The sequence below is a fragment of the Lepisma saccharinum genome, chromosome 15, assembly GCF_977018435.1.
Source record: "Lepisma saccharinum chromosome 15, izLepSacc3.1, whole genome shotgun sequence".
Classification (NCBI taxonomy): Eukaryota; Metazoa; Arthropoda; class Insecta; order Zygentoma; family Lepismatidae; genus Lepisma; species Lepisma saccharinum.
The window spans coordinates 47929168-47941339 of NC_139243.1; the positions used below are offsets into that span (position 1 = coordinate 47929168).

General features: G+C 37.9%; 2 protein-coding genes across 2 annotated transcripts in view; both read right to left on the minus strand.

The window, feature by feature from the left end:
• Window positions 1-5843: 5843 nt before the first annotated feature.
• Window positions 5844-7667, minus strand: LOC145999236 (uncharacterized). Its single transcript, XM_083136170.1, has 2 exons — window positions 7664-7667; window positions 5844-7172 (listed from the first exon to the last, which is right to left on the minus strand). The coding sequence occupies exons 1-2, from the start codon at window positions 7665-7667 to the stop codon at window positions 5977-5979; spliced, it is 1200 nt and encodes a 399-aa protein (XP_082992296.1). The 3' UTR covers window positions 5844-5976.
• Window positions 7493-12172, minus strand: part of LOC145999237 (uncharacterized) — a 41505-nt gene continuing 36825 nt past the window's right edge. The window contains exon 3 of the mRNA XM_083136172.1: window positions 7493-9349. Coding sequence (XP_082992298.1) covers window positions 7699-9349 — 1651 coding nt within the window. The 3' untranslated portion in view covers window positions 7493-7698. The remainder of the gene's footprint in view (window positions 9350-12172) is intronic.

A 12172-nucleotide genomic window follows, 5' to 3' on the forward strand; every position in this document is an offset into this window, starting at 1 on the left:
ATGTAATTTCTGGAATGAAACTTGTTACTTCGAACAAATTACCGACACTTACAGTAGGATCGATAAAACTTCACAAAGTAAACATTTTTATACATATATCCGGACTTTTCCGGATCTAGAAAATCGGGAAATAATTTCTGAGCTGGGATTGTAATTGTTTTTCTGATCATTCAGTAGCAACCATGCACACTCTTTGATTTAATCATACTTCTCCAATGAACCATGTTATCTCAGACTCCCATCAGATTTTCTGTTTCTCAATCTAATTTAAAGTTACGTGATGCCAAAATTACGTATAAGACATTTCTGATTTGTTTCAAATACCTTCTGGAGGCCAGACACAACTCTAAAATCTAGGACACATCTGGAAATAAGAATGCTTCTTATAACCTCTTTCTATTTTATGTAGCGTCGTTCTTCTTTCACCTTTTGCTAATCGCGACAAAGACGATGAGTGACATGATGAAATTAATGAAGGAGCACTCACAAAGAACACCCATACGCACGATGGAATTCGTACCCAGGACATCAGACATCATAGCACACTGTGCTAACCACTCCATCATGGATGGAATTCTTACAGCCCTAATCGTTTCACAATCATTTTTCCTATCATTAACTACACACGAAACATAAAGAACAATCTAAATAAACAGATGCCAGTTCACACTCTAACCGTAAAAAAACATACGCATTTGAAAATGAAAAATAATATTTATTTTTAGGTAGTTGTGATGTACAAGGTAACCAAAAAAGTTCTTGCCGTTTTTGACGTCTCATTAATCATGCGCTCACAGAGAGAAAACGAAATGATGCACGTGCCTGCTAAGCGATCGTGAGTTAATCTGACCTTTGACTGTCACTAATACAGGCACGTTGCACACACACAGCAGTAATAGCTCGTGCAGTGTCAAAGAAATGGAGGTATCGAAGCAGCTTGTTCGTGTGTGTTTGTTGTATGACTGTAAAGTGGTCCTGTCAGCTGCCGCATCAAGTCGCCGCATTGCCAGGCATTTGGGGAGAATGCCATGAATGAACACACTGCCAGGCATTGGTTCCAGAAATTCCGTTCTGGAGATATGAGCCTTTTGGATGACCCTTGCAGTGGACGACCACATGTGTTAGATGACGAGTTCCTGAAAGCAGCCATCCAGGAGGACAGTGGTCTAACATGTGATGAACTTGCAGAAAGGTTCCATGTTTCTGCTGAAACAGCTAGACTGCACCTGCATGGGATATGGAAGTCATACAAGTTAAGCAAGTGGGTACCCCACACATTGTCGGCAGCCAACAAGGAACAACGAGTGACAGCCTGTTTGTCCTTGCTCACTCGGCACCTGAACACATATGACACTCCCAAGCGTACCAGACATTGGTTGCCGCCACGTGACCCTGTTCCTCACACCTCTGCACCCACAAAAGGTTATGCTCTCTGTATGGTGGAATTGTTGGCAAGTGGTGCATTACGAGCTCCTTCCACCTGGTCAGACCATCACTGCTGGCCTCTACTCTCAGCAGTTGCAAAGGGTGCACCGTGCATTCCGGCAAAAGGAGCCGGCATTGGTGAATCGCAAGGTTGTGCTGTTCCTGCACGACAATGCCAAGCCACATGTGGCAAAGAGAACCTGGGAGACCCTTCAGCAACTTGGCTGGGAGACACTGTGCCATCCACCATATTCACCGGACCTTGCACCAACAGATCACCACCAGTTTCATTCCCTCGACAACCACCTCCGTGGGAGATCCTTCGCAAATGAGAGAGACCTGCGGAACGCACTCACGAACTTCTTTGCATCCAAGCCCGCCGAGTTTTATCACCAGGGTATTGTGCAGCTGCAGGAACGTTGGCAAAAGGTGTTGGATGCTGATGGAGATTACTTCGAAACCTAAAGGTACGTACCGTCCACTGCATTGCTCTTTGTTTATCACTGCTCTAGAAAGGCAAGAACTTTTTTGGTTACCTTGTATTATTGTAAATAAAGAAAAATATTAGTGATAAAATGACGGAAGTAGAGGAACAAGGTTCCGAGTTCGAGTTCCGACCAAAATGGGTTCATTATGTATGTTCATTCACGTCTTTAATGTAATCATAAATCGTCGTCATGAATAATTTAACTTCAGAGGAAGAAAACTGAGGTAATTACTAATGAAAACAATAACAAAACAAATTTGATATTAAAGCCCTGGCTTTGGGCTACAAATTCCATCACGGGGACTAGCAATTTACATAGGTGTAGAAACGCTTCATACAATTTGATGATATCGCAATTACATAATTGTTGTACAGCCACTTAAATGAACCCCCCAAAATTACTATTTTATTATTAAATTAGCATAATATCACATAGTTTACCTATTCATAATATGAGCCTCTTTGGTGCACTTTGTAGATTGTTTCATTGGTTGGTTGTCTTAATTAATGTTGTATTAATCAACATCAGGTTAATCGTGGCAGGCAAAGTGGAGGGAAAATGACAATGAAGCAGAATGAGGGGGGCCCTTGGTTCCCGATTAATGAAACTTTGTCTACATGCAACTGAGTTGCTGCGTGAAATCACTGAAAATGTAATTTATTAATTTCTTAATTTTGCTTATTTTATATTGCTTTTCTAGCACTTGCGTCAACAAAGGCAATGAGGATGATTAATGAAGGTATGAAATGGATGATAGGACATGATGATCCATGCCTTACACAAAATTCTAAGTTGGGACTAATGAATATCGATTCGTCTTATCATTTGTCAAGTAGTTGTTTTTAACTCCAATCCTTTTCAAGGACTTCTGGGTTGACAGCATGTGTGTTGCACGATGATGATTCGATGAAAACCACCATTTCAGTGAACTTTCTTGACAATGACTCTAATATTAGTAAAGAGAACATTTCCTTACGAGTAGCTGTTGTTAAGAATCCAATTCGTGAAACTTTTTCTGGTGGTCTCACAGCACCCAGCTGTTGTTTGTTATGACTAGGCCTGGGGGTATGACTCACGCTGCTGTCAATACTCAACCGTTCCCGAGATGCTAGGTTCACCAGGCAAACCTAAGCGACAATTTTGTTATTTGGGTTGCACAGACAACAGGCTTTAAGATGTTACGATAGTGTAGGTCTCGTGGCCCAAGAACTACTTTCTCTGACTGTACCAAGATGCAATTGATCAAAGAGCACATTGACTCTAGCTTACATTGTGGTGGACCCGCAGATCTCTTCAACTACAGACAGATTGAGAGGTGGTTGGCCAATTGTTCGTAGCGCAGTGGTGAAACTTCTCCTGAAATTGATGCAAAGGGAAAGTGTGTGTGGTCACTATGAAGCAGCAACCATTGGTTTAGGTAATGCTTGTGAAAAAAGTTCTGTACGAATGCTGATATTGTTGATATTTAGAAGCACATCTGGGAAAAAGTCAAATAACGAAAATTAAATTCATCAATTTTAAGCCGAATAAATGTTACAATATATTTTTTTCTCAGTGCATCAGAAGCTGGTGAGAGACAAGATATTTTTATGAAATACATCAGTGGTTTCTAAATATCATTTTAACATGTTGTTTATGTAATCTGCTGAAATATAATCATGTGTACATAGGTGACAATGTGCACAGCTCAGGCCAATAAAATCCCTATCCACAATGGTCACAATTTACAGGTGAAAGTGCCTGCAATGACTGCTTCCTTTTCTGTTTTGTATCTTGGATAAGGTATAGGCATAAGAAATGGTTCGTCTGTTAAAATTCAAACATCAATATTATCTTTCAACTACTGGTGGCATGTTTGAACGCATGGTTGAGATCCCTGTAGGATATAGAGATATTCCTCCTGAGGTGCAGACAATTAATTCTGATAATGCAGATGTCAAGATCCTAAAGCATGTGAGATGTCAACAGAGTCAAGAGTTTTCTATTTAGAAATCCATTTAGAAACACTGATTGTATGATTTCTAAACATTCAATACAGATCACTGTTTGCAATACTTCCTTAATGACTTCTGTTTGGTGTGTAGTCTCCTCACATGCATAATAAGTGTAAGTTTGCAGACAAAATATTTAATTCAAATTAAACAATTGACAGATTTTGTTTCATGTGTGTGTCCCCATATGTACTCTGAATATATCTTTATTGGAAAATATTGTCACAAATTCAGTTTCTCTTTGAGATGAAACATCCTCATATGTCTATTAAACTTATCTTTGCATCCAAAACAATTGTTACAAATTGAACAATTGAAAGGCTTCTCTTTAGCATGAATGCACATATGCAAATTAAGATGTCTTTCAGTCCCAAAACCTTTGTTGCAAATTGAACATTTTAAATATTACTCTTGACTGTCAAGCTTTATGTGTACATTAAGTGTACACCTACAGACAAAACATCTTAGGAAATTCAACAATAGAAAAGCTTCTCCGTACCATTAACGCTCATATACATATTAACCCTCCGTCATCTGCGCCATCATAGTAGCACAAATGTCCTGCATGCAGCACTTAGTACCGCGCTTAGTGGAAATCAGGCGATATATATTTGAACGAAAACAGTCCATTTTGGACATTTTCATTTGCTTAACTAAAACTATATAATCTAAAAACATTACAGAAAATATCACATAGAAGTACATGCTTAGACTCTTGAAGCAAAGGCCCCAAAATATTATTCAAAGGTAATTATAATGTTCCCATATAATGAAGGAACACAAAATTGAGCTCACCATTTACAAAATTTTCAACATGTTTTTCAAAATGGTTTGAAATCATACAACTTATGTGGGCTTAGAAAGGAACTATTTGTTCTCTAATTCTTAGTCAAAATCTTCCTGAATCGCAGAAAAAGGAATGAAATGAGTAAAACACAACTCAAAGTTAATTACAAAATATTAAAATTTTCAAATCTCCATATGTTCCTTCTACTTTTACGAGATCTGCGTGAAAAATGATATACAAACGCAAATAAAATGAACGAATATTGTCACTTTTCAATATCGTTACTTTCACAACTCTGACATTTCGTATGGGTTCTGCGATGGTTTCTTCATACAATTAATTTGCATTCCAAACAATGTACCTTCGTTTTATTCTTCTTATATCTGCAAAATTCATGGCTGGAGTGATATGATTTAAGATAGGAAACATTCCCGCGTGAGGTACTGAGTGCTGCCTAAGGACGACCGGTCACTTCAGAGGCATGTAAACAATTGAAATAACACTAGAGAAAAGGTGCGAGTATCTCTGTTTACATGGAAATAGTGTAGATAAGTTACCTAGTGCTTTCCACACCATTGTTTCATTGGTAAGGAAAATAATTCAAAATTTCAGAGTGGGTTAAGAAGGGTTAAGTTGGCCCATACAAGCAAATCTCTTGTTGTAAAATGAACAATTAAAAGGCTTCTCTTTTGAGTGAATATTCATATATACACTAAGATGTATTTTACAGGCAAAATATTTATTGCAAATTGAACATTGAAAGGCTTCTCTCCAGTGTGACCACTCATATGCTCATTCAGATGATATTTACCTAAAAAATCTTTGTTGCGAATTGAGCAATTGAAAGGCTTCTCTCCAGTGTGAACCCTCACATACCTACTAAGATGAACTTTACAGGCAAAATCTTTGTTGCAAATTGAACAATTGAAAAGCTTCTGTTTTGAGTGAACATTCATATGTAAACTAAGATTTCCTTTACAGGCAAAATACTTATTGCAAGTTGAACAATTGAAAGGCTTCTCTTAGTGTGAACTCTCACATGCTGATTAAGATCTACTTTACGTACAAAATATTTATTGCAAATTGAACAATTGAAAGGCTCCTCTTAGTGTTAACTCTCACATGCTCATTAAGATCTATTTTACGGGCAAAATGTGTATTACAAATTGAACAATTGAAAGGCTTATCTCCAGTGTGACGTCTAACATGCTCATTAAGATGAACTTTACGGCAAAATCTTTGTTTCAAATTGAACCATAAAAAGGTTTCTCTCCAGTGTGACACCTCACATGCTTATTAAGATCTCCTTTACAGGCAAAATATTTGTTGCAAATTGAACATTGAAAGGCTTCTCTCCAGTGTGACCACTCATATGCTCATTAAGATGATATTTACCTGGAAAATCTTTGTTGCAAATTGAACAATTGAAAGGCTTCTCTCCAGTGTGAACCCTCACATGCCTATTAAGATGAACTTTACAGGCAAAATCTTTGTTGCAAATTGAACAATTGAAAGGCTTCTCTCCAGTGTGAATCCTCACATGCCTATTAAGATGAACTTTACAGGCAAAATCTTTGTTGCAAATTGAACAATTAAAAGGCTTCTGTTTTGAGTGAACATTCATATGAAAACTAAGATTTCCTTTACGGGCAAAATACTTATTGCGAGTTGAACAATTGAAAGGCTTCTCTTTAGTGTGAACTCTCACATGCTCATTAAGATCTCCTTTACGGACAAAATATTTATTGCAAATTGAACAATTGAAAGGCTTCTCTCCAGTGTGAACCCACAAATGCTCATTGAGTTGAACTTTACGAGCAAAATTTTTGTTGCAAATTGAACAACTGAAAGGCTTCTCTCCAGTGTGACCCATCAGATGCCTATTAAGATCTCCTTTACGGGCAAAATATTGATTGCAAATTGAACAATTGAAAGGCTTCTCTCCAGTGTGAACCCTCGTATGCTCATTAAGATCTCCTTTACGGGCAAAATATTTATTGCAAATCGAACAATTGAAAGGCTTCTCTCCTGTGTGACCTCTCACATGCTCATTAAGATGAACTTTACAGGCAAAATATCTATTGCAAATTGAACAATTGAAAGGCTTCTCCTTTGAGTGAACATTCATATGTACATTAAGATGTCCTTTACGGAGAAAATATTTATTGCATATTGAACAATTGAAAGCCTTCATTTTAGTGTGTATTCTCATATGCTCATTAAGACAATCTTTACGGGCAAAATCTTTGTTGCAAATTGAACAATTGAAAGGCTTCTCTCCAGTGTGAACCCTCGCATGCTTATTAAGATCTCCTTTACGGGCAAAATATTTATTGCAAATCGAACAACTGAAAGGCTTCTCTCCTGTGTGACCCCTCACATGCTCATTAAGATGAAATTTACGGGCAAAATATCTATTGCAAATTGAACAATTAAAAGGATTCTCTTTTGAGTGAAATTTCACATGTTTGCTAAGATCTCCTTTACGTGCATAATATTTATTGCAAATTGAACAATTGAAAGGTTTCTCTTTTGTGTGAACTCTCACATGCTCATTAAGATGAACTTTACAGACAAAATCTTTGTTGCAAATTAAACAATTGAAAGGCTTCTCTCCAGTGTGAACCCTCACATGCCTATTAAGATGAACTTTACAGGCAAAATCTTTGTTGCAAATTGAACATTTGAAAGGCTTCTGTTTTGAGTGAATATTCATATGAAAACTAAGAATTCCTTTACGGGCAAAATACTTATTGCAAGTTGAACAATTGAAAGGCTTCTCTTTAGCGTGAACTCTCACATGCTCATTAAGATCTCCTTTATGGACAAAATATTTATTGCAAATTGAGCAATTGAAAGACTTCTCTCCAGTGTGAACCATCACATGCCTACAAAGATGAACTTTACAGGTAAAATCTTTGTTGCAAATTGAACAATTGAAAGGCTTCTCTCCAGTGTGATGTCTAACATGCTCATTAAGATGAACTTTATGGGCAGAACCTTTGTTTCAAATTGAACCATAAAAAGGTTTCTCTCCAGTGTGACACCTCATATGCTCATTAAGATGATATTTACCTGGAAAATCTTTGTTGCAAATTGAACAATTGAAAGTCTTCTCTCCAGTGTGAACCCTCACATGCCTATTAAGATGAACTTTACAGGCAAAATCCTTGTTGCAAATTGAACAATTGAAAGGCTTCTCTCCAGTGTGAACCCTCACATGCCTATTAAGATGAACTTTACAGGCAAAATCTTTGTTGCAAATTGAACAATTGAAAGGCTTCTGTTTTGAGTGAACATTCATATGAAAACTAAGATTTCCTTTACGGGCAAAATACTTATTGCAAGTTGAACAATTGAAAGGCTTCTCTCTAGTGTGAACTCTCACATGCTCATTAAGATCTCCTTTACGGACAAAATATTTATTGCAAATTGAACAATTGAAAGGCTTCTCTCCAGTGTGAACCCACAAATGCTCATTGAGTTGAACTTTACGAGCAAAATTTTTGTTGCAAATTGAACAACTGAAAGGCTTCTCCCCAGTGTGACCCATCAAATGCCTATTAAGATCTCCTTTACGGGCAAAATATTGATTGCAAATTGAACAATTGAAACGCTTCTCTCCAGTGTGAACCCTCGCATGCTCATTAAGATCTCCTTTACGGGCAAAATATTTATTGCAAATCGAACAATTGAAAGGCTTCTCTCCTGTGTGACCCCTCATATGCTCATGAAGATGAACTTTACAGGCAAAATATCTATTGCAAATTGAACAATTGAAAGGCTTCTCCTTTGAGTGAACATTCATATGTACATTAAGATGTCCTTTACGGAGAAAATATTTATTGCAAATTGAACAATTGAAAGGCTTCATTTTAGTGTGTATCCTCATATGCTCATTAAGACAATCTTTACGGGCAAAATCTTTGTTGCAAATTGAACAATTGAAAGGCTTCTCTCCAGTGTGAACCCTCGCATGCTTATTAAGATCTCCTTTACGGACAAAATATTTATTGCAAATCGAACAATTGAAAGGCTTCTCTCCTGTGTGACCCCTCACATGCTCATTAAGATGAAATTTACGGGCAAAATATCTATTGCAAATTGAACAATTAAAAGGATTCTCTTTTGAGTTAAATTTCATATGTTTGCTAAGATCTCCTTTACGTGCATAATATTTATTGCAAATTGAACAAATGAAAGGCTTCTCTCCTGTGTGAACTCTCACATGCTCATTAAGATGAACTTTAAGGGCAAAATCCTTGTTGCAAATTGAACAACTAAAATGTCTCCCTTGTGCAGGAACACTCATAAATGTATTACGCTCAGCTTGATGGACAAAAGTTTTCTTGGAAACTGAACAATTAAAAAGCATCTCTGGTTGATGGGTTATCAATACTCCTTTGTCAGAGAAGGTGTTGTTGGAGATGGGGGCTATACATTGATTTCTCCTGTTAATAGGCTTGGAACCAACATGTGCCTTGCTTGCAAGGGTTTTTGGTGCAGGTTCAGCCTCAAATTTTTCTTCTCTACTGATACATTCAGTAATTTCTTTTGGCACCTCTTGTTCTCTTAAGTTTCCTGCAGACACTGGCAAATGTGGAAATGGCCTTGGAACATCTTGTACCTGTTCATGCACATACTTCTTGATAAGGTAGCTGAAAAAAAAAATGACATAAATATAGTTTCACTTTTTGAGTAAATAATGAGAATCACTGACATGTGCAAATCAATGAAAAGAAAGGAGGGTAGAATAGACTGTTGATGGGGACGTACTCATGAAAAGGTAAATACATGTAGAGTGTGGCCAGAAAGTCCCTTTACACCCGAACTAAATGCGTGTAACAATGTAAGATGGTAAGATATTTAAGGTTTTTACCTCCCATCCTGATCATTGATATGGCAACAGTGCTCCTCACGTGAATTGCCACGTGCCTGCCACGTAACTGCCCACGGAAGGAGAATTAAAGTCTGTCTTTGGTCTGTGCGTTGACCAGTTCATTATCGCGCCTTTCCGTGTTTGGTGAACAACAATGGCAGATACCAGTGACTTCAATTTGGAGGAGCGCTTAGTGACAAGTGTGTGGGTCCATGAACGAAAGCACAACAACGAAAATATGCCGCAGGTGATGGATAGGTTTCGTGAACGGTTCGGTAAGGAGCCACCAAGTTGTCAGACTTTGATCACGTGAGAGAAGAAAGCTTTTCGCCTGGGAAGTGTTTTGGATGCCCCTCGTTCTGGTCGTCCATCAACCCAGTGTCAGTGATGCGTTCATCCTGCAAGTTGACCAGAAAGCGTTCTGCAGAACTTGGAAATGCAAGGAGCACAATGCAGCTCCACACGAAAATGGACTTAGGCCTGCATGCATTCTGGCCAATGGCCATCAATGGGCGTATCAAGCTGTGCAGGGATCATGGAGGTGCACATACAGATGTTTTGGACAACTAACTGTAAATATTATTCATGTAAGGATGAAATTAGTGGAGGTGTAAAGGGACTTTCTGGCCACCCTGTATATTATTATGTAGAATGTTCAGCGAAAATTGCAGGCTCGACCAGGACTAGAACCCAGGTCTCTGGCGTTCCATGCCTTTGCTCTACCACTGAGCTACCAAGCTGGCCTGACTTTGCCTGATTTTTCACTTTTGCTGTTCTATCTTTGTGGAATCCTGTGGAGGCTGCATTTTTCACTTAAAGTTCTACGTAGTACATCTTCTATGTGTGCCTAATTTAATGTATATTATTCCTGCAAGAATTAATACATAATATTTTTTTACCACTTAGTCAAAAAATATTCATATTTTTGCTGTAATTTTCATTAGGTTGGCCATAAAGGTTGGTTCATATCAATAGTATGACAATATGTTGTCATTGATTCGCACAGTTACATTCATTCAATCTTCCTTTTCTTCTTCTTTCTGTTGCAGGGTAAACAAGAGTTACTACAACCATATCTACTTCTGACCAGATATGTCCATTTGACTTAGGGCTGCCACTGCTTAGCGTCAAAGCTCAAGGTCAACCTCCATCCTCACATGCCCTCAGCCTCTGAACTCCCATCTTGGTCTCATCCCTCTCAGTGCTCAAGGTAGACCCCTGGTCTTACATGAACTAACACTTGTAAGTCTCTTGCAGGCTGGGGACCAATCTCTGGAAGCTGAACATTTGCAAGAGTAATTCATTCACAGTAGTCGGAATTGGGGGATGCCTCAAGTAATTCAGAAAATTATTTAGGTGTTGTATTCACCTGACATTTTCATCCACACTATGTCCACACCAAAAAATTTTATTAGGCACAAGTACATGTTACTGTTCACTCTTTCTTTACAATGATTCCAATTTTTTTGATTTGGTGTTTTAAGTCCACTTTATGCACAGTAAGGCTGACTGGGACTGGACCTACAGTTTACAGTGGGATCTGAACCACTATGTGCCTCCACCGGACCTCTTGATTACAAGGAAACAATGCTACCACTGCACCATCAAGGAGGCCTACAATGCTTTCAAAATTGTAATTCCTTGTAAAGATGAATGACAGAAATTACCAATCGCTTCCATACATATTCTCTACATATTTATAGGTACAAGTTTCCTGCGTAACTGTAACAACTTTTCTCATGAGATTTTGGCCAGTGCATGGGACCATGGCGACCTTCAATCATGAGACAATTGGGGAGCTATTATAAACGAGTACTATAACACAGCCATGGAGACCTACAACAACAACTGGGAGTTTGTTGTGCTGACCACACAACATAGCATAGCTGGTTGGATGATCACCCACCTCTACTGAGGCATGTGGGAGTGAGCCAGGCAGTCATTAGGTAGGCCCTGAACTTTATGGGCTGTTGCACCACAAGTTGAGAAAAAAAAACAACTACATTCAATGCAATTTTTTTTGTATAAAATGTCCAAAATTCAATCATTTTTGAAGATATTATCAATGTACATTAATATTTCGATTTGATGTCTGTTGCCATTGAGAGTCTCATGTTAATAATAATGGAACCTATTATCTAGTAAACACAAGTGCTAAACGATTATTTTGAATATCCATATGGTTAGTTTATTTCTTATGCAGAGGTAGTAAAGCAGCCATTATCACATATAACAAAGTGTATTTTTGGTAAATGTAGATGTAGCTGTAGAAAAGCTACTTTTATGTAGCCTTCTGATTACTGCTAATATATTTGCTCAATACTGGTGCAGTACCAAAGCACAAATAGTGACAGGAAAAAATGAAATGCTGTCTACTTTAACTTTTATATTAATGAGATACAAATAAATTAAGTATACAAAAATTCATAAAAATGAAAAGTGTGCTGTATTTGATGAAAGGATGAACCTAGATTTATAGCGCAATGTAGGTGCGAGACCATGGAGCTTTAGGTCTGACAGTCAAAATTGGACAGACTTATTACTGGACGTGAATGCTAAAACTAAAAATCCTCGGAATCTTGGTACCTTTTGGTCTAGGAAA